The 22,888-nt window shown below is 47.6% G+C and overlaps 1 protein-coding gene across 1 annotated transcript in view; it reads right to left on the bottom strand.

Annotated features, from left to right (window-relative positions):
- LOC140424975 (tomoregulin-1-like) overlaps positions 1-22,888 on the bottom strand; it is a 494,486-nt gene that overhangs the window by 45,363 nt on the left and 426,235 nt on the right. Inside the window, exon 6 of the mRNA XM_072508717.1 lies at positions 15,849-15,997. Within this exon, the coding sequence (XP_072364818.1) occupies positions 15,849-15,997 (149 nt within the window). The remainder of the gene's footprint in view (positions 1-15,848; positions 15,998-22,888) is intronic.

The raw sequence follows: 22,888 nt of genomic DNA, 5'->3' as shown, positions 1-22,888 counted from the left end.
TAAACCCATAGAAAACACTGCTGGAGTACTTATTTCAATTCTGGGCATGACACTTTAGGAACAGCCTCAGAATGGTGGAAGAGAGATTTACTATTATAACAGTCATTAAACTTCAAAAGTACTTCATTGGCTGAAAAGTACTTTGAGATGTCTGGTAGTTATGAAAAGCATTATATGAATTAAATTTGTTCTTTCTTCTTTATGTAGGACTTCAGCTACACAGAGAGACGAGAGTAACTGAGCTTAATGTTTGAGAAGAGAAGATTAAGAGAAATCTGATAAAGGTATTCAAAATCATGGAAATTTCAATCGAGTAAATGAAAAACTATTCCCAATGACAGAAGGGCAGGTAACCAGAAGACACAGATCTATCTACAGTAATTGACAAAAGAAGAGTCTACATTAGGGAAAAATATGCGTTTCAGAAAAGGATAGTGGAAGCAGATAAATAACTACTTGCAAAAGGAAACTGCCTTTGGACTCTGGAATGGTTCCTACAGATTGGAGGGTTGCTAATGTAACCTTGCCATTCAAAAAAGGAGGTAGAAAGAAAACAGAACTATAGACCAGTGAGCCTAATGTCGGCAGGAGGGAAGTTGCTGGAGTCCATTATCAAGGATTTCATAGCACAGCATTTGGAAAGTAGCGGTGTAATCAGAAAAAGTCAGTATGGATCAGACCCCATTAGGAGTATTGTGAGCAGTTTTGGGCCCTGTATCAAAGGAAGGATGTGCTGGCCTTGGAAAGGGTCCAGAGGAGGTTCACAAGAATGATCCCTGGAATGAAGAGCTTGTCGTATGAGGAACGGTTGAGTACTCTGGGTCTGTACTCGTTGGAGTTTAGAAGGATGAGGGGGGGATCTTATTGAAACTTACAGGATACTGCAAGGCCTAGATAGAGTGGGCGTGGAGAGGATGTTTTCACTTGTGGGAAAAACTAGAAGCAGAGGACACAATCTCAGACTAAAGTGATGATCCTTTAAAACAGAGATGAGGAGGAATTTCTTCAGCCAGAGGGTGGTGAATCTGTGGAACTCTTTGCGCAGAAGGCTGTGGAGGCCAAATCACTGAGTGTCTTTAAGAAAGAGATAGATAGGTTTGTGATGAATAAGGGGATCAGGGGTTATGGGGAGATGGTTAATGGGGATAAGAAAAATATCAGCCATAATTGAATGGCGGAGCAGACTCGATGGGCCAAGTGGCCTAATTCTGCTCCTATGTCTTATGGTCTTATGATTTATGAAAGGAATCCACTGGAATTCTTTGAAGATGTAACTAGTAGAGTTGACCAGGGAGAACCGGTGGATGTGGTTTATTTAGACTTTCAGAAGGCTTTCGACAAGGTCTCACAGATTAATATGTAAAGTTAAAGTGCATGGTATTATGGGTAATGTCTCAAACAAAGAACAGAGAAAAGTACAGCACAGGAACAGGCCCTTTGGCCCTCCAAACCCGTGCCGATAATGCTGCCCGACTAAACTACAATCTTTACACTTCCTGGGTCCGTATCCCTCGATTCCCATCCTATTCATGTATTTGTCAAGATGCCCCTTAAATGTCACTATCGTCCCTGCTTCCACCATCTCCTCCAGTAGCGAGTTCCAGGCACCCACTACCCTTTGTGTAAAAAAACTAGCCTCGTACATCTACTCTAAACCTTGCCCCTTGCACCTTAAACCTGTGCCCCCTAGTAATTGACCCCTCTACCCTGGGGAAAAGCCCCTGACTATCCACTCTGTCTATGCCCCTCATAATTTTGTAAACCTCAATCAGGTCGCTCCTCAACCTCGTTCCAGTGAGAACAAACCGAGTTTATTCAACCGCTCCTCATAGCTAATGCCCTCCATACCAGGCAACATTCTGGTAAATCCCTTCTGCACCCTCTCTAAAGCCTCCACATCCTTCTGGTAGTGTGGCGACCAGAATTGAACACTATACTCCAAGTGTGGCCTAACTAAGGTTCTGTACAACTGCAACATGACTTGCCAATTCTTATACTCAATGCCCCGGCCAATGAAGGCAAGCATGCCGTATGCCTTCTTGACTATCTTCTCCAACTGTGTTGCCCCTTTCAGTGACCTGTGCACCTAGATCTCTCTTGACTTTCAATATTCTTGAGGGCTCTACCATTCACTGTATATTCCCTACTTGCATTAGACCTTCCAAAATGCATTACCTCACATTTGTCCGGATTAAACTCCATCTGCCATCTCTCTGCCCAAGTCTCCAAACAATCTAAATCCTGCTGTATCCTCTGACAGTCCTCATCACTATCCGCAATTCCACCAACCTTTGTGCCGTCTGCAAACTTACTAATCAGACCAGTTACATTTTCCTCCAAATCATTTATCTCTACTACAAACAGCAAAGGTCCCAGCACTGATCCCTGTGGAACACCACTAGTCACAACCCTCCAATTAGAAAAGCATCCTTCCATTGCTACTCTTTGCCTTCTATGACCTAGCCAGTTCTGTATCCACCTTGCCAGCTCACCCCTGATCCCATGTGACTTCACCTTTTGTACTAGTCTACCATGAGGGACCTTGTCAAAGGCCTTACTGAAGTCCATATAGACAACATCCACCGCCCTACCTGCATCAATCATCTTTGTGACCTCCTCGAAAAACTCTATCAAGTTTTTGAGACACAACCTCCCCTTCACAAAACCATGCTGCCTCTCACTAATATGTCCATTTGCTTCCAAATGGGTGTAGAACCTATCTCGAAGAATTCTCTCCAGTAATTTCCCTACCACTGATGTAAGGCTCACCGGCCTATAGTTCCCTGGATTATCCTTGCTACCCTTCTTAAACAGAGGAACAACATTTGCTATTCCCCAGACCTCCGGGACATCACCTGAAGACAGTGAGGATCCAAAGATTTCTGTCAAGGCCTCAGCAATTTCCTCTCCAGCCTCCTTCAGTATTCTGGGGTAGATCCCATCAGGCCCTGGGGACTTATCTACCTTAATATTTTTCAAGACGCCCAACATCTCGTCTTTTTGGATCTCAATGTGACTCAGGCTATCTACACACCCTTCTCCAGACTCAACATCTACCAATTCCTTCTCTTTGGTGAATACTGATGCAAAGTATTCATTTAGTACCTCGCCCATTTCCTCTGGCTCCTCACATAGATTCCCTTGCCTATCCTTCAGTGGGCCAACCCATTTCCTGGCTACCCTCTTGCTTTTTATGTACGTGTAAAAAGCCTTGGGATTTTCCTTAACCCTATTTGCCAATGACTTTCGTGACCCCTTCTAGCCCTCCTGACTCCTTGCTTAAGTTCCTTCCTACTTTCCTTATATTCCACACAGGCTTCGTCTGTTCCCAGCCTTTTAGCCCTGACAAATGCCACCTTTTTCTTTTTGACGAGGCCTACAATATCTCTTGTTATCCAAGGTTCCCGAAAATTGCCGTATTTATCCTTCTTCCTCACAGGAACATGCCGGTCCTGAATTCCTTTCAACTGACACTTGAAAGCCTCCCACATGTCAGATGTTGATTTACCCTCAAACATCCTAGGTAAGAACTAATCTAGGTTCTTCAGTTCCCACCTAATATTGTTATAATTAGCCTTCCCCCAATTTAGCACATTCACCCTAGGACCACTCTTATCCTTGTCCACCAGCACTTTAAAACTTACTGAATTGTGGTCACTGTTCTCGAAATGCTCCCCTACTGAAACTTCTACCACCTGGCCGGGCTCATTCCCCAATACCAGGACCAGTACCGCCCCTTCCCTAGTTGGACTGTCTACATATTGTTTTAAGAAGCCCTCCTGGATGCTCCTTACAAACTCTGCCCCGTCTAAGCCCCTGGCACTGAGTCCCAGTCAATATTGGGAAAGTTGAAGTCTCCCATCACCACAACCCTGTTGTTTTTAATCTTTTCCAAAATCTGTCTACCTACCTGCTCCTCTATCTCCTGCTGGCTGTTGGGAGGCCTGTAGTAAACCCCCAACATTGTGACTGCACCCTTCTTATTCCTGATCTCTACCCATATAGCCTCACTGCCCTCTGAGGTGTCCTCTCATAGTACAGCTGTGATATCCTCCCTGACCAGTAGCGCAAATCCGCCACCCCTTTTACATCCCCCTCTATCCCGCCTGAAACATCTAAATCCTGGAACGTTTAGCTGCTAATCCAGCCCTTCCCTCAACCAGGTCTCTGTAATGGCAACAACATCATAGTTCCAAGTACTAATCCAAGCTCTAAGTTCATCTGCCTTACCCGTAATACTACTTGCATTAAAACATATGCACTTCAGGTCACCAGACCCGCTGTGTTCAGCAGCTTCACCCAGTCTGCTCTGCCTCAGAGCTATACTGTCCCTATTCCCTAGTCCTCCCTCAATGCTCTCACCTTCTGACCTATTGCTCCCATGCCCACCCCCCTGCCATACTAGTTTAAACCCTCCCGTGTGACACTAGCAAACCTCGCGGCCAGGATATTTATGCCTCTCCAGTTTAGATGCAACCCGTCCTTCTTATATTGGTCACACCTGCCCCGGAAGAGCTCCCAGTGGTCCAGATAACGGAAACCCTCCCTCCTACACCAGCTGTTTAGCCACGTGTTTAGCTGCTCTATCTTCCTATTTCTAGCCTCACTGGCACGTGGCACAGGGAGTAATCCCGAGATTACAACCCTAGAGGTCCTGTCTTTTAACTTTCTGCCTAGCTCCCTGAACTCCTGCTGCAGGACCTCATGCCCCTTCCTGCCTATGTCGTTAGTATCAATATGTACAACGACCTCTGCCTGTTTGCCCTCCCCCTTCAGGATGCCCTCTACACCCAGATAGAGAGCTGTTTAGCAGACAGGAAGCCAAAGTTGGAATAAATGAATCATTTTCTGATTGGCAGGCAGTGACTAGTGGGGTACCGCATGTATCTGTGCTAGGACCCCAACTGTTCACATTATATATTAATGATTTGGACGAGGGATAAATGTATTATCTCCAAATTTGAGATGATATAAAGTTGGGTGGGAGGATGAGTTGTGAGGAGGATGCAGAGTTGCTTCAGCAGGATTTGGACAGTATGATTGAGTGGGCACATGCATGGCAGATGCAGTATAATGTGGATAAATGTGAAGTTATCCACTTTGGTAGTAAAAATAGGAAGGCAGATTATTATTTTAATGGGTGTAAATTGAGCGAGACCTTGGTGTCCTGAAAGTATCGTGCAGGTACAGCAGGCAGTAAAGATGGCAAATGGTATGTTGGCCTTCATAACAAGAGGGTTTGAGTATAGGAATAGAGATGTTTTACTGCAATTGTATAGGGCATTACAAACTTTTAACAGGATTAGAAAGGGTAGATTCAGCAAGAACGTTCCTGATGATGGGAGAGTCCAGAACTAGGGGTCATAGTTTGAGGATAACGGGTAAATCTTTTAGGACTGAGGTGAGGAGAATTTCTTCACCCAGAGAGTGGTGAATCTGTGGAATTCACATCTGAAGTGTTGGGTACTCTGCTACACAGACGAACCAAAATGGTTGTGAATGGTACAACTCAGTTTTATTTCAAACATCTATTTACACTGGTAAACTGTTTACTGAGGTTTGATCATTCACAGGTTGAATCTGTGGACCTATTCCTAATTCTATCTTGTAGTGGCACTCAGCACATGGTGGATGTCTGAGTGGCTTGCTATGAGCTCTGTGCCCTGAGCTATCTCCTTGCTCGAGTGCTCAGGAAGTGTTGTGTTCCCTGTTTTGTACTGTGTATGCTCTTGCCTGTGATTGACTGTTGTGTTGTGTGTGTGTTGATTGGTCTGTTGATCTGTCCATCAGTATGTATGTATGTATGTGCTATGATGTTTACCTGAATATCATGACATCCCCCCCTTTTTTTACAAAGAACATGTGCCTATGTGGTCATAGTGATGTGTACTGAGTGTAGCTAAATGTGTGTGTGTGCAATATCTACAGCATGTATATGGGGCTAAACTATATACAAGGGGCTATGTCGGGTGCGACATAACAACGAGGTTGTACCATAAACAAAGAACGGGGAAATGTTGAACGACAAAACAAATTCCTGTGACGATAAGAACAGAAACATATTAATACAGTGGTAGTATGAGTTCAATGTACAAACAGTTTCATAAGTCCAGTCTAGTAGGTGGGCGACAAATTCAGGTTGACCGCCTTAGCGGTGGGAACCACTGGCTGAGGAATGGGCCTGGCCACGGGCGACGACGGAAGGGGCATGATGGCAGGCAGCTCCACGAAGTCGATATCAGGAACAACAGGAGGGCGCGGTGTCGGTGTATGTTCCCATAGCGAGCGTGGAAGTAGGCGAAGAGCCCGTCGATTGCGCCTACGAATGGATCCATCAGGCATGTGAACCAGGAACGAGCGGGGAGCCACGCATTGGAGAACTCCGGCAGGTGCTGACCAGCCACCTCCTGGTAGGTGGATGCGGACGTCGTCTCCAGGGGCCAGGGCGGGAAGATCAGTTTCCCGTGTGTCATATGCCCTCTTCTGGCGAACGCGCTGCTGTTGCATTCTGTGTAGTACCGGAGCATGGTTGGTTCTGGGTGCCAGAATGGAAGGCACAGTGGTCCTGAGGGCGCGACCCATCAACAGCTGGGCTGGTGAGTGGCCAGTGGCTAGTGGGGCCGAGCGATAGGCCAGCAGGGCTAGGCAGAAATCCGATCCGGCAGCAGCAGCCTTGTAGAGGAGCCACGTGACGATGTGAACGCCCTTCTCCGCCTTTTCATTGGACTGGGGATGCAGAGGGCTGGACGTCACGTGTGTGAAGCCATACGAAGCAGCAAAGGAAGACCATTCCTGGCTGGCGAAACAGGGCCCATTGTCCGACATGACAGTCATCGGAATGCCGTGGCGAGCGAAGGTGTCCTTGCAGGCCCTTATGACAGCGGACGATGTCAAATTGTGCAGGCGTATGACCTCTGGATAGTTGGAAAAGTAATCAATGACGATTACATAGTCCCTGCCGAGCGCGTGAAAGAGGTCCACACCCACCTTCGCCCAGGGGGACCTCACCAGCTCATGGGGCAGAAGCGTCTCAGGAGGTTGCGCCGGTTGAAACCTTTGGCAGGTGGGGCAGTTGAGCACCATATTGGCAATGTCATCACTGATGCCCGGCCAGTATACCGCCTCTCGGGCCCTCCGTCTGCACTTCTCGACCCCCAGATGGCCTTCGCGTAGTTGGTCGAGGACCAGCTTGTGCATGCTTCACTAGATTCACTAGGTTAATCCCAGAGCTGAAGGGGTTGGATTATGAGGAGAGGTTGAGCAGACTGGGACTGTACTCGTTGGAATTTAGAAGGATGAGGGGGGATCTTATAGACACATATAAGATTATGAAGGGAATAGATAGGATAGATGCGGGCAGGTTGTTTCCACTGGCGGGCGAAAGCAGAACTAGGGGGCATAGCCTCAAAATAAGGGGAAGTAGATTTAGGACTGAGTTTAGGAGGAACTTCTTCACCCAAAGGGTTGTGAATCTATGGAATTCCTTGCCCAGTGAAGCAGTAGAGGCTCCTTCATTAAATGATTTTAAGATAAAGATAGACAGTTTTTTGAAGAATAAAGGGATTAAGGGTTATGGTGTTCAGGCCGGAAAGTGGAGCTGAATCCACAAAAGATCAGCCATGATCTCATTGAATGGCGGAGCAGGCTCGAGGGGCCAGATGGCCTACTCCTGCTCCTACTTCTTATGTTCTTATGTATGCTGTGCGGAATCACAATCCGGTCCAGCTTTAGAAGGACACCATCAATGATGGCCAAGTCGTCTCGGACATTGTAGAACTGCGGGCACTGCCCTTTGAGCCACCCTCCCGTCATGTGGCGCATCATCCGTTGTAGAAGGGGGTCAGCCGCAGTCTCTCGGCGAATACGGGCCAGACTGGAGTCGTCAGCTGGCAGATTTGCCGATGTGAAAGCCACCTGCGCCTCGACCTGACAGACGAACCCCTCCGAATCTGGCGGTGAGCTCACTGCTCTAGATAGGGCATCTGCAATGATAAGGTCCTTACCCAGGGTGTAGACCAGTTGGAAGTCATACCTCCTAAGTTTAAGTAGGATGCGCTGGAGGCGAGGGGTCATCTCGTTCAGGTCCTTATTTATGATGCTGACCAGGGGGCGGTGGTCAGTCTCAACGGTAAACCGGGGGAGACCATACACGTAGTCATGGAACTTGTCTATCCCGGGTAGCAAGCCCAGGCACTCCTTTTCGATCTGCACATGCGAGTAGCGCTGTTCTGTGGGGGTCATGGCCCGCGAGGCATGGGCGACCGGGGCCCATTAAGCAGTGTCATCCCGCTGCAGGAGCACCGCCCCAATGCCGGACTGGCTGGCATCAGTCAAAATTTTAGTGTCACGAGATGTGTCGAAAAACGCCAATACCGGGGCTGTGGTGAGCTTAATTTTGAGCTCCTCCCATTCCTGCTGGTGTGTGTGCAGCCACTGAAACTCCGTGGACTTCTTGACGAGGTGGCGCAGAGCTGTCGTGTGGGAGGCAAGGTTGGGAATGAACTTCCCCAGGAAGTTGACCATGCCTAGGAAGCGTAGCACTGCTTTCTTGTCTGCCGGCTGCGGCATGGCTGTAATGGCGCTCACCTTGTCTGCATCTGGATGGACCGGGAAATGTGGTCCCCCAGGAACTTCAGCTCGGTTTGGCCGAAAGAACACTTGGCTCGGTTGAGGCGCAGGCCGTTTTCCCGTATGCGCGCAAAGACGCACTGGAGACGATAGATGTGCTCCTGTGGTGTGGTGGACAAGTTGATGACGTTGTCCACGTAGACGCGCACCCCTTCGATGCCTTCCATCATCTGCTCCATGATCCTGTGAAAGACCTCGGATGCCGAGTTGATGCCAAATGGCATTCTGGTGTAGCAGAACCTGCCGAAAGGGGTGTTGAAGGTGCCCAGCTTTCGGCTGGACGGATCCAGTTGGATCTGCCAAAAACCCTTCGAGGCATCCAGTTTTGTGAAATTTTAGCCTGGGCCATTTCGCTCGTGATCTCTTCCCATTTGGGTATGGGGTAGTGTTCCCTCATTATGTTGTTGTTGAGGTCTTTTGTATCAATGTAGATCCGGAGCTCGCCGGAGGGCTTCTTAGCACACATCATAGAGCTGACCCATGGCGTGGGCTCCGTAACCCGGGATAGGACCTCTTGGTCCTGGAGATCCTGCAGCTGCTGCTTGAGGCGGTCTTTGAGTGGCGCTGGGACCCTGCGAGGTGCGTGAACGACCGGGGTGGTGTCCGGTTTGAGCCGAATTCTGTAGGTGTAGGGCAGTGTTCCCATGCCCTCGAATGCCTCCTGGTTGTGGGCAAGGAGCGATTGGAGATGTGCCCTGAACTCTGCATCCGGGAAGTCAGATGTGCCTTCTGGATGTCTGAGTGGCTTGCTATGAGCTCTGTGCCCTGAGCTGTCTCCTTGCTCGAGTGCTCAGGAAGTGTCGTGTTCCCTGTTTTGTACTGTGTATGCTCTTGCCTGTGATTGGCTGTCGTTTTGTGTGTGTGTTGATTGGTCCGTTGATCTGTCCATCGGTATGTATGTATGTATGTGCTATGATGTTTACCTGAATATCATGACAACTACCACAGAACGTAGTTGAGGCCAAAAGGAATTAGGTATAGTTCTTGGGGCTAAAGGGATATGGGGGAAGGTGGGATCAGGGTATGGAAATTGATAATCAGCCATGATCATAATAAATGGCGGAGCAGACGCGAAGGTTCGAATATCCTCCTCCTGCTTCTATTTTGTATGTTTCTATGTATATGTGTCACTCTAGCAAGTCAGAGGCTGGGAATTCTGCAGAGGTAACTCACCTTCTGACTTTCCAAAGCCTGTCCACCATCTACAAGGCACAGATGAAATGCTCTCCAGTTGCCTGGATGAGTGCAACTCCAACAACTCTCAAGAAGCTCAATATCAAAGGACAAACCAGCCTGCTTGATTGACACCTCTTTCATAAACATTCACTCCCTCCACCACTGACAGTGGCAGCAGTGTGTACCATCTATAAGATGCACTGCAGCAACTCACTTTCTAGAGGACAAGGGCAATAGATACCTGGGAACACCACCACTGCACGTTCGCCTCTAAGCCACTCACGATCCTGAATTGGAAATATATCACCATTCCTTCACTGTCACTGTAACAGCACTGTTGGTGTACCCACATCACATGGACTGCAGCAGTTCAAGAAGGCTGCCCACCACCATCTTCTCAAGGGCAATTAAGGATGGGCAATGAATTTTGGCCCAGCCCACATCCCATGAACAAATAAAAAATACATACATTAATAGTATATTTTTATTGTTCATGGGAGGTGGGCTGTATGGAAAGATATAATGAAAGGCAAAATTTGCATGGCTATGTAGAAAGAGTTGGGAAATGAGACTAATTGTAAGTAAAAAGATGACAGTGACAAGATGGGCCAAATGATCTCCTTCTGTGCTACATCATCTATGATTCTAGGTCTGTCTACATTGGTATCAGTGTTGCATACATGAACATTTCTCTTTATAGAACCCAGCAAGTCCTTCATAAATCTATGTGGGCTGAGCTTTGGGCAGTGTGATGAAATGTTGTATAGGTGCACGCAGCTGGGACATCTTCCACTCCACTGACTTCTTGGTCTCAGATGCACTGGTCTGGCCAAGCATCTGCTTATTATTCAGGGTGAATGATAATTGGAATCATCACTAGTGTCTTGTCTAACAGCCGAAAGGATTAAAGAATATTATAGGAAAATGTAGATCAACAAAATGCAATAAAGCCTATCAAGCCTGTTACCTCCTTAAGCCATGTACAATTTGTGCTATCATGAACTTTGCTCACTGTATCATACTTCATCTGCAGTGTTAGCAGAGACTGGAGAGCAGATTGGCGATAATGGGAATCTGTGTGGCCTGAGTAGATCAGAGGGGATCAGAGAGAAAATAAAAATAACTAATATCTGTACTGAAAAATACATACACAAAAAAGCAGAAATAGTCTTTTTACCCCTTGCTGGGCCAGATAGATTTAGCAAAGCTCTTAGGCTCTAAGAAGAATGAATAAATGTTACATTCAAATCCACACTCTGACTTCCCTTGTGATCCAGCTGCTGAGAAGCAACCGCTGAAGATGTTCAACATCAAAATAATCATTCCTTTCCATCAAGATTGTTTGTGTGAAAAAGTCTTCTGTCTTTTTTTGATCCAATTATTTATCTTTCCCCTGATATCTTATTGCACAGTCAAGGTCTCCATGATTGGAATGACGATCAGTTTTAGCCGAATCTGCAGGCCTATAATAGCAGCTTTCCTGACAGAAATTTCCAACTATTCTATGTTGAACGTAAAGATAAATATGACAAATTAGATTCTTCCTCCAGAAACACATATTGAGAATTCAGCATCGAATATGGTGGAAGAAACTAATCGGAAACAAAGGGCTGAATTCTTCCACCCCACCCGCCGCACGATTGCCACAGGCGAGACAAGGATACAGGAAAAGTCCATTGACCTCGTGCTGGTTTCTTCGGTCGGCGGGCTGACGCGGCAGCAGAATCCTACCCAAAGTATTCACAACACAGAAACAGACCATTCACCCAACTGATCTATGCCGGTGTGTAAGCTCCAATCAAACCTCCTCCCATCCTTCCTTAACTCAGGCCAATACCATTGGTGGGATTCTCCGTTCCTGAGACTAATTGTCAACGCCGACGCAGGATTTGTGGAGTTTAACAACAGCAAAACTAGCTCCGCACCTGGAACGATTCAACTACTGTTAAGGGGCTAGCACCATTGCCATGTGGAACGCAATCAATTCCAAAGAGAAACGGCGCAGGATTCATCGGGTCTGAGATTGACACTGAGGAGGCTGACAAGCTGCAGCCGCATATACACACTGCACTCCCCACACACACCATCCCAGCCAACAAGATGGCAGCGAGGAGAGCGGCACCCCGTTTCACGGATGCCGAGCCGGAGACCCTCCTGGACACAGTGGAGGAGAGGCGGTTGACCCTGAACCCGGGCTGGGAAGGAGGCTGACCACACAGCTGATCCAGTACATCAGGTGGAGGTAGGAATACCCGAGGGGGCGGACGGTCGGAGGGAGGGCCAACCCAAGGGACTAGTTGCCGTCCAGACGGGTTTCAGCCTTCTGGAATTGTGGAGATGCAGTCCGCAGAGCCAGGGACTACATGAGGGGTTGTCGGCGAGCATGCAGTACCTGCAGCCGCAGGTGGAGGAGTCCAGCTGCGTGCAGGAGCAGGAGGTGTGCCGACCATGCGAGCCACCCAGGCCAACACCGCACAGGTAACGTCCGTGCTGGAGGCATTGGGGGCGAGGCTTTTGGCTATTGATCAGCATGTCCAAGTCGCGCGGCATTCTGTGCATTTGCTGGCCGAGGTCCAGGGCAGGGTTGCCACCTCACAGGCAGCCATGTGCCAGCGCCACTTGGACATTGTAGGTGTGTTTCTGAGCGTGGCCCAGTCACAGTGGGCCATGGCTGAGAACATTGGCTGCATTGTCCAGGCGCCGGTCGATGTGGCGCAGATCAGAGGAAGGTGACCCAGTCCCAGAGGGAGATGGTGCAGTCACTGGCTGATGTGACACAGGCCCAGAAGATGGTGGCACAGTCGATTGGTGATGTGGCGCAGTCCCAGAGGGAGGTGGTCCACTCCCTGATCGCCATGGCCGCCAGCATGCAGACCCTGGTCGAGACCTGAGCGGCCTCCAGGACTGACAGCACCAGGTGGTGGGGGAGCCTCAGTGGATAGCTCCGCTCGCACCCCCATCCCAAGGAATAGCACGGGGCCACCAGAGCAATTCAGCATAGCCAATCCACCGAGGGAGGAGGAAGTGATGGGTTCTGATGCCGCTGAATCCCGCAGGGGAGGTGCCGGAACACCGGAACGGTGTGAAGGCATTAAATAGAGTGCAGAAAAGATTTACAAAAATGCTTTAATGGTGAGGAACTTCAGTTACATGAATAGATTCGAGAAGTTGGGGTTGTTCTACTTAGTGATGAGAATAGGAGATTTGAGAGAGGCGTTCAAAATGATGATGGGTTAGGACACAGTAGGTAGGGAGAAACTTCACAGGGTGGCATGGTGACACAGTGATTAGCACTGCTGCCTCACTGCGCCAGGGACACGGGTTCAATATCGGCCTTTGGTGACTGTGTGGAATTTGTATGTTCTCCACGTATCTGCGTGGGTTTCCTCCGGGTGCTCCGGTGTCCTCCCACAGTCCAAAGATGTGCAGGTTATGTGGATTGGCTATGCTAAATTGCCCGTTAGTGTCCAAAAATATGTGTAGGTTATATGATTAAGGGGTTAATGGGATAGGGCGGGGAAGTGAACTTGGGTGAAGTACTCTTTCAGAGGGTTGGTGCAGATTTGATGGGCTGAATGGCCTCGTTCTGCACTGAAGGGATTCTATGATTGGCAGAAGGGCCAACAACCAGATGACATGATTTAAGATCATAACAATTTTACACAGTGAGTGATTAAGATCTGGAATGCAATGCCTGAGTGTATGGTGGAGGCATGGTCAATCATGGCTTTCAAAAGGGAATTGGATAGTTAACTGAAGAGAAAAATATTGCAGGGCCATGAAGAAAGGGCTGGGGATCAACTGAGGCTGGTGGATGGGGCATTGAGGGCGGTGGGGAGAGTGGGTGATTGAGGATTAGTGCAAGCATGGGTGATCAATGGATCTGGAGAAGAGATTGGGGGTCAGCAATTGGGGAGGTGTGACAGGAGGCCTGGGCAATAGGGACGAAGGTGGTGGATCTGAGGTTGGGGTGGCAGTGATTAGGGTAGTGGTTAAAAGGGGAGGCAGGAGGAAACCATTCTGCTCCACCTGCATCTACGTTCAGGTTGTGCGTAATCATTAGGACTAGTTTCCCAAGAGTGCAGCCCACAATGTTGCAAGCTGCCTCAGTGTCAACCAATCTAGGGGCCCGCAAGCATATTTGCATTTGCAAAGGGCATTAAGCTGGCTTCAGCATGGGTATAGGGTGGTTCTTACTTGTCTTCACCCTACATGCGCAGAAGGGTGGGTGAGTAAATTTGCAGACGATACTAAAGTCGGTGGTGTTGTCGATAGTGTGGAAGGATGTAGCAGGTTACAGAGGGATATAGATAAGCTGCAGAGCTGGGCTGAGAGGTGGCAAATGGAGTTTAATGTAGAGAAGTGTGAGGTGATTCACTTTGGAAGGAATAACAGGAATGCGGAATATTTGGCTAATGGTAAAGTTCTTGAAAGTGTGGATGAGCAGAGGGATCTAGGTGTCCATGTACATAGATCCCTGAAAGTTGCCACCCAGGTTGATAGGGTTGTGAAGAAGGCCTATGGAGTGTTGGCCTTTATTGGTAGAGGGATTGAGTTCCAGAGTCGGGAGGTCATGTTGCAGCTGTACAGAACTCTGGTACGGCCGCATTTGGAGTATTGCGTACAGTTCTGGTCACCGCATTATAGGAAGGACGTGGAGGCTTTGGAGCGGGTACAGAGGAGATTTACCAGGATGTTGCCTGATATGGAGGGAAAATCTTATGAGGAAAGGCTGATGGACTTGAGGTTGTTTTCGTTGGAGAGAAGAAGGTTAAGAGGAGACTTAATAGAGGCATACAAAATGATCAGGGGGTTGGATAGGGTGGACAGTGAGAGCCTTCTCCCGCGGATGGAAATGGCTGGCACGAGGGGACATAGCTTTAAACTGAGGGGTAATAGATATAGGACAGAGGTCAGAGGTAGGTTCTTTACGCAAAGAGTAGTGAGGCCGTGTAATGCCCTACCTGCTACAGTAGTGAACTCGCCAACATTGAGGGCATTTAAAAGTTTATTGGATAAACATATGGATGATAATGGCATAGTGTAGGTTAGATGGCTTTTGTTTCGGTGCAACATCGTGGGCCGAAGGGCCTGTACTGCACTGTATTGTTCTATGTTCTATGACAGCTAATATACTTCTGATTTGAACATGCATTTCCTCCCCGCCATTTTGGGTGTTTATGCAGCACCTATTTTCACAAGTCTACTTTAAAGATTTAACTGCTTTTGGTGCATTAAGATAGAAAGTATTTCTACATTGAAACAAGGTTAGCATAAGTAGTATTTGTCATTTACAATAACATAACAAATTGCTGTTGCTTTTTTATTAACATGTCAAAACTGACAGCTAAAATGATATGTTTTTGTCAGGATTTTCTTCATCTAGAGTACTGACAATCTCAAAACAGCTTTTCAATTTATTTTTCAGAGAGGAGAGATTGATGTGCAAGGAATAGGTCTTGCATCTTAATTGAATCTTTGGAAAATAAGGCCTCATTCATTTGCCCTTTTTAAGGTCATCACTAGGCTGAACCTTACTACAGACCTATTCCTCAGCCTCCCACTATGCACCTGTTAGTTTGCCTTTGCTGCCTTTTTTTTATTGTTTGGAGACAAGCTTAATGCACTAACAAATGATTTACTAGATAGCAGTTGAGAACAAACATGCTGACAAGTTCTGTTAAAGGGGAGGCATATTTTCATTTAAAACTGCATAATTATTAATGGAAAACATAATAATTTGAAAATGTACAATGGCTTTGAAAAGGCAGAAATGCACACTCATATGGAGTTAAACACTCATTGGAATGCTGCATGATGTGAATGGAAATGAAAAAGACTGGGTGAAATGCCAATAATTACATTGTGCGGAAGCTAAATGATGCATCAACTATGGCTTTTAATTTATTTTTTCTAAAACTCTGTATGTGGATAAATTGATTAAATGCTTTACAGAATTTTTGCCACCCAAAGCAGATGCCAGTCTCTGAGCACATCACTGAATATAGTCTCAATGCATCATTTTTGAACATGTATTCATTTACCTTGGCATTTACCAAGACGTTTTACTTCAATCCACTCCTGTCTCTGGCAGGATGCTTCTTTGACAAGGCAAGGGCTATCATATGATTTTCCATTAGATGCACACACCGGATTGTAGTTGAATCTGCTGCAGTCTATATTACACACACACCTGATAAAACCAAAAAATGCACATTGTGCCAGTTACCATATAAACCAGTCACTGCTACACAAATCACATCACAGTGAAACCTTTAAACATGACATTGCCTCAAACTGCACCTGCTCAAACAATAGCCCCCAGAACATGAGATGCCTGTGTTCTAAATTCAGTTACATGTCGTGTAACAGTGATTATCTTCCAGGCATAGCTGATAACTTTATTGCGAATGGAATTAATATTTCATGTGTGAAAGAGGGAAAACCAATAGCAACAGCTCATAGTTTCCAATGATCCTTTTAAATCACACTCAAAATCCTATTGGAAGCTGTGTACCCTCACCAGTGACTGAGTTGCAGGTATTCTTTTGCTGGCTTGCCCTTTTGAAAGTGGTTTTGAATGCAGGTTTATCTGATTTGAGAGGAATTATTTCTCAATTCCCCTTAATTTCAAATCCTGGTTACACTGTATAAACTTTGTGCTATCTGTTCAGCTTTGCTGATTTTACTGCCTACTACCCAGCCCCATATTAGATTCTAATGATTCGATTTAATATAACTGATGCAGTTAACCTCTGGGAGCATACAGTATTTTGCATAATGTTGAAGTGTCCACAGTTTGGTTTCATCGAATTTCCCACTTTCAAGATGATTATTCTGGCAAATAGCAATATCAGAAAAGGAAAGATGAACAACAATTAGCTCCATTAAAATGTCCTTTATTCTTTGCAGCATTCAAATCAAGTTATGCTGCTTATGAAACATCACATTAAGGAATCTGAGATTATTTTTATTTCACAGTTCACTGGCATTTCCTACAACCATTAGCAAAAGGATAAGTTTAACATTCAAATGCGTTAAGGATGAGCACTGTATAAAATATATTCATTCCTGATGATGTTCAAAAGTGTTTCCATTTACTAAAAACGAAATAAGTAGCTGAGCCTAAACAATTAATAATGTTTTTTCTGCATGACTAGTAGTGACCCTTTGATGATCAATTTGCTTTCTCTGTGTTTGGTTCCTGCACTTTCAAATTTATTTCATACTTTCTCAAATGTCATTGTAAATATTGGCTTTATTGGCTTGAAGAGCATCAGTAAATACATCTGTACATTTTTGACTGATTGCACTCGCCACATTAATCCTTGAAATTCTACAATTTCAGTGAGGGGGGTGCATTGCTGCAAAATGGCCATGATTCTTGGCCAACTTTCATCCCTTTTTCATTATCACCTGTATTCATTTTCCAGGATTGGATTTGAATGTCTCCATTCCAGAAGTAGGAATATTCATGGAGAATGCCATGATCTGTGTATATCAGATTACCAGTTATACATGCTATTGGTTTCCACCATATATTGAATGGCAGGTCACACTATGGAGAACTGTCAGTCTAGCTTATCAATATCAGCCCTCGTTCTGTGTGTTTATGGAAGAGGGGGAAGCAACTTTTCATTCCATAACGTATGTCCTAATATTCTCAATTAATAATCATAGAACATAGAACAATACAGCGCAGTACAGGCCCTTCGGCCCACGATGTTGCACCGAAACAAAAGCCATCTAACCTACACTATGCCATTATCATTCATATGTTTATCCAATAAACTTTTAAATGCCCTCATCAGGTCCACTAATCCTTATATTCTCATCCCAGTATGGAGGGTAACACTGGCTCTTTGCCTCAGATTTGCTGGGCCCTCATCAACTTGCACCACTGCTACCCCTTACATAGACGACAAGCCATTTGTGCCTTGTTCTTTTTTTTCCACAATTTCTACACTCCTCCTTTCTATTTCTCATGGGTTACCTCCCTTGCTTTATTTATAGGAGCGATTTTCCCGCAGCAATGCCGCAACGTTCGGCATGAGGCAAAAAAATGGGAGTCGCACCAGGTGCAAAACAGTTTGCGATCTTCCCGGGCACTTCCCATTGGCACAGACTGAATCCAAGGGCAAGAAGCTAATTGAAATGAATTTCAATCTCATTAAGAGATTGAAGTCCAGTTTTCCGGCCTCGTGGAATCTTCCCGCCCACCAGCGGGATGTCAGCCGGGGGCCAATTATTACTAGTCTTTACAAGCGTCGACCAGGTGGACTCCGAGAGGGGTAGGAGATCAGTGCCCCTCTCCACTTAACTCCAGGGAGCGCAAAGGCACAGCAGCCACTGGCCAGATGACGCGGGGAGCTGGGAATTTGGGGGCTCAGGCTGGGCTGAAGGGGGCCAGGTCGGGGGTCTTCCCCGCGATAGGGGTGGCTTTGAGTCTGTGAAGCCATGAAGCCTGTTTACTTTCATGTTTAACACCCCATAAGAGGGCAAAGCACAGCTGCAGCCTGCCTGTCGTAAAGTTTTCTCATAGGACAGCCTGTCTCTTGGAGAAGCATTTCACTACCCATGAAGTTACAGTGGGCTCTATGGTTTCACTGTTGCAGTATGCCTGCTCTTTCCCCTTTGTACTTATTTATATTTCATTTCACACCCCATCGACTTTTATGAGCTTCCGCAGTTTAGCCAGCAGCTACCTGCTTCATAGGTCCGATAGCGATTGTTTGTTTACAGTGGGCGCAATTTATGGAATGTTTCTAACCATTTCAGGCGTATTTGGCTGGGAGTTTCTCCCTGGCTCTGTCGGCGAATTTAACTCAATATCTAATCACACTTTGTCACTTTTTTGTACCCTGGGGTGTTTCTCTCCGGGCTAACCCAGACTTGCGACAGGGGGCAAGATTCTCTCAGCCCGGAGAATCCCCGCGACCGGCACGAATTGCACCATGCCGCCCCGACGGCAGCACGCGATTCTCCGCAGAGCAGAGAATCAGCGCCATTGGCACCGGCGTGGTTGGTGCGGCGCCGGTCGGGGGCCGCTCTACGCGCCAGGCCCACCGATTCTTGGCCCAGGATGGGCCGAGCGGCCGTCGTAACAAAGCCACGTCCCGCCAGTGCCGGCCACACCTTCTCTCAGCTGGCGGGAACTCGGCGTGGAAGGGTCAGGGGACGGCCTGTGGGGGCCGGGGGGGGGGGTCTGACCCCGGGGGCCTCTGATGTGGCCTGGCTACGCGATCGGGGCCCATCGATCGGCGGGCCGGCCTCTCTGGCTGGGGGCCTAATTTCTTCCGCGCTGGCCCCTGTAGCCCTGCGCCATGTTGCATCGGGGCGGGCGTGTTGAAGGAAGCCACCACGCATGCGCGGGTTGGCGCCGGTGTCACTGCGTATGTGCAGATCCGTGGCGCCCAGTTGACACTGGGATCAGCAGCTGGAGCAGCGTGAACCGCTCCAGTGCCGTGCTGGCCCCCTGTAGGAGCCAGAATTGCTGATCCTGAGGCCGTCTTGACGCGACGGCATTTCCGACGACGTCAACACTTAGCCTCAGGATCACAGAATCCCGCCGAGGATTCTCCCGTTTGTTTTCCAGCCGGAGCTGAATTGCACCAATTTTTAAATCCCCTTACGGTCGTAAAGCTGGATTCAATACGACGGATTCCCAGGGAATCCTGCTATCGGGCTGCCATTTGGGCGAGGTTCGTGGCTGGCCACCATGCCCCACACACTGTAAACCGGCCCCGATGCCCCCTCCACTGCAAATCGGTCCGGACCACACACCCCCACCATACATCGGCCACAAAGCCCCCCCACCAACTACACAGCAGGCCTGCACCCCCCGGATTGCCTGGGTGTCCCCCATACCCCATGTATGGGGGTGACCTGACCTGCCCAAACCAACTATGCCTCTATAATAGGAGGACCACCTTCAAGGACCCCTGTAATATAGTGATCCTCCCAGGGACCCCTATAATAGGTGGTCCCCCCCCAGAGGCCCCAGTAATAAGGGGATCCTATAATAGGAGGACCCCCTAGGGGCCCCTGTAACATTGGGAACCCCCCTTCAGGGACCCCGGTAATAAGAGGACCACCCACAGCGTCCCCTGTAATAGGAGGACCCCCCCCCCCCCCCCTGCACAGCGACTCCTGTAATAGGGCCCTCCCTACAGGGACCCCTGCCTAAAGGAACCCCTTCAGAGACCACGTCCACAAACAAATGCCCCCACAACACAGACTCCCCCCACCCCTCAGAAAAGGGTCCCCTGTTTTGAAGCGGTTCAGCAGACCAGACAGGGACAGTGGGAAGCATTATAGCTGCCATACTTGCCTTACAGCTCCACATGTCCATTCCTCAAAGGAGAGACTGACCGCAGATGTCCTGTGTCTGGTCCCCACGGTCCATTACCTGCAAGCCATTCATAGCTTTCAGTAGTGGTCTGTGGTTGACAGTTTGTAAAATCCATCATAGCTTTGGTCCATTCATAAACTTTCACTCTTCAGTGGCCTAAGTGGTGAAACCCCAATGTTTGTAAACATTGAACACATCAAAGAAAGGTAAGTGCAGTGAAATCACATGCTTGAGTGATTGGAATGCACTTGGTCTTCATATGCACTTACATCTCTTACAGAGGTCCTTGGGGTGGAAGCCCTGTTATAGGGGTCCCTGTAGGGTTCCCCTTATTTCAGGACTCCCTGCAGGATGTAGCCCTATTACAGGGGTCCCTGGGGGGTCCTCTTTTTACGGGGCTCTCTGGGGGTCCCCCTATTACAGAGGTCCCTGTGGGGTGCAGTACTACTGCAGGGGTCCCGGGGCTCTCCCTATTACAGGGGTCCACCCATGGACGAGGCTTCCCCTGGGCTTTCCCACTCCCCTTTCCACCCCCCCTCCAGGACACTCACTCTTCACCCACCCACCCCCTCCACAACTTTCCTAAGGCCCCTTCCTACTCACTCTTCACTCCCACACCCTTCATAACCCCCATCCCTCCTTTCATGGGCATTTCCCCATCAGACCTTGTGTCATGTGAGTGTCCCTTTAAGAGAGGTTTGGTCTTAGCATATGACTTGTAGCATGGGTTCAGTGATGTCATTTGTTGGTGGAGAAGGGCTGTGGCTGTCAGGTGAGAGGAGGTTTAGGTTTCAGTTTGTTGCTTTGGACTGCAGCAGAGAAGCAGTGTTTCCCTGTATTCATTTTAAAGCTGTTCCAGGGAACTGAAAGCACATTGGGGGTGGCAAACTGACTTGGTAACTTTAAAGATAGAGTTGCTTTCCAGAAGGAGTTTTGAATCTGTTAGTTGGAACTGGATCAGAATCTTAGGGAAAGGACCAGTCCCATTCAAGTGAGATTACAGTGTTACAGGCCACACCCTTGAAAGGGGTTTTGGTTTATTGGTTTATTGGATTTTGTACTGATTTGGAACAGCTACTAAGGGGAATTCATTAAGGGTTATATACATAGATTACTGTAGCTGTTGTGTTTTCTTAATGTTTGTAATTGATAATAAATTCTTGGTTTATATATGTTAACTACATTCTTATAATAAACTTTGTTTTGATAAATGCACCTAGGAAGTCTGATGAATCACACCTGAAGTGAAGACTCTTGTGCTCATCCTAGTCAAATTCAACATAAAAGTTATAGGCCAGGTGAGCTTCATAATATACTTTGCAGTTTATAAGGCATGGTCCATAACACTTGGCAGTCCCACCCTGGCACCGCCATTCTGGGAGTGCCACCCATGCACCCTGGCAGTGCCATGGTGCCCAGATGCCAGGGGAGAGCCAGGATGCCATCCTGCCTTGACCCTGAACCCCAAGGGCCTTCAGTGGCCTGGGTGACCCCCAAGTGCCATTCCACCTGGTCCACATTTGGGTAGACAGTACTAATAGGCGCCTGACTAGGGTATCCCTGGGGAGGCCGATAGATTCCGGGAACTGGTTAGTTTTTAAACCCGCTTAACTGTGTGAGACTGGGTCCCATCCATTGTGGGCGGGACCCAGATTACGACGTCTTGCAAGGTCTGCTTAGATCTCACAAGACGTATGTGCCATCGTGAAGCCCAGGAAAGGCCCTCCTGGCATTTATCAGCTGCGGCTCACTCCGATTGCGGCAGGATGTGTCCTGCAGATGCTGCCCATTGAATTTCACGTCCCATTAACTCTGAAGAGCTTCCCTTGTAGCACACTGGGGGCCTGATTGAACTCAATCTTTTGCCAATGTTTTTTTCATTATCCATTATGACAGAACTTTGTGGCTTGCACACCTGGGGCCACTGGTGGTGGGGATGGGGGCGGGGAACTGGGCCTGGAGGCCATTGTAGCCCCTGGGTGGTCAGGTAAATTGCAGGTTGGCAATGCCTGTGGGTGGGGCCTGAAGGGGAGACCCACTGGAGGGGGGAGAGGATTGATGCCCATGGTCCTGGAAGGGGGGAGGGGGGGAATGAGGGAGTTGATGCCAGAGACGCTTGGGGGGACGGATCTCCTAATATCCATGGTGGGTCGGGGGGGGGGGGGGGATCATTGACTTTATTTTGAGATTGGGATCTCTATGAAACTGGGCTTGCTAGCGTGTTTAGGCCCCACTCCTCACAATGCCGGTGCAAACATCACCCTCTTCAAAAAATGGCAAAGTGTGGGAAGATTTCATCAGGAAACTTGCCTATTTCACTGGGAAGAAACATGCCAGTTTTCTGACTGAAACAGACATTTTGCCATTTTTGTTTAGGAATTATACCCTATATTATGCTCATTTCATTTCCTCACGTTATTTTCTTTCTTCTATCCCTTATCTATCAGAGAGAATGATTAAAAATGGAATGTAAAGATAAATTGGGTAGAAATGCAGAACAAGTGGTAGAGATTATAATTGTGTTTCAATTTGATGAATCTTAACAAAGTATTAAATATGAGGTAATTCAAATGTATTTCCCAGTTAAGCACCTATCATCTACTTTGATGATATTTCAGTACACTAACTACACTTTTCTAGCTTGGTCACTTGGTGTAGCTGTCACTTTTTAACTTTGCAACTATCTCTTTATTCCTTTCATATTAATGAATGTAGACCAGTAGCTTGGTGGCG

Source organism: Scyliorhinus torazame, chromosome 6 (assembly GCF_047496885.1).
Source record: "Scyliorhinus torazame isolate Kashiwa2021f chromosome 6, sScyTor2.1, whole genome shotgun sequence".
NCBI lineage: Eukaryota > Metazoa > Chordata > Chondrichthyes > Carcharhiniformes > Scyliorhinidae > Scyliorhinus > Scyliorhinus torazame.
The sequence above is the reverse complement of the archived record's forward strand: the minus strand, read 5'-3'. Positions and strand labels throughout refer to the sequence as shown.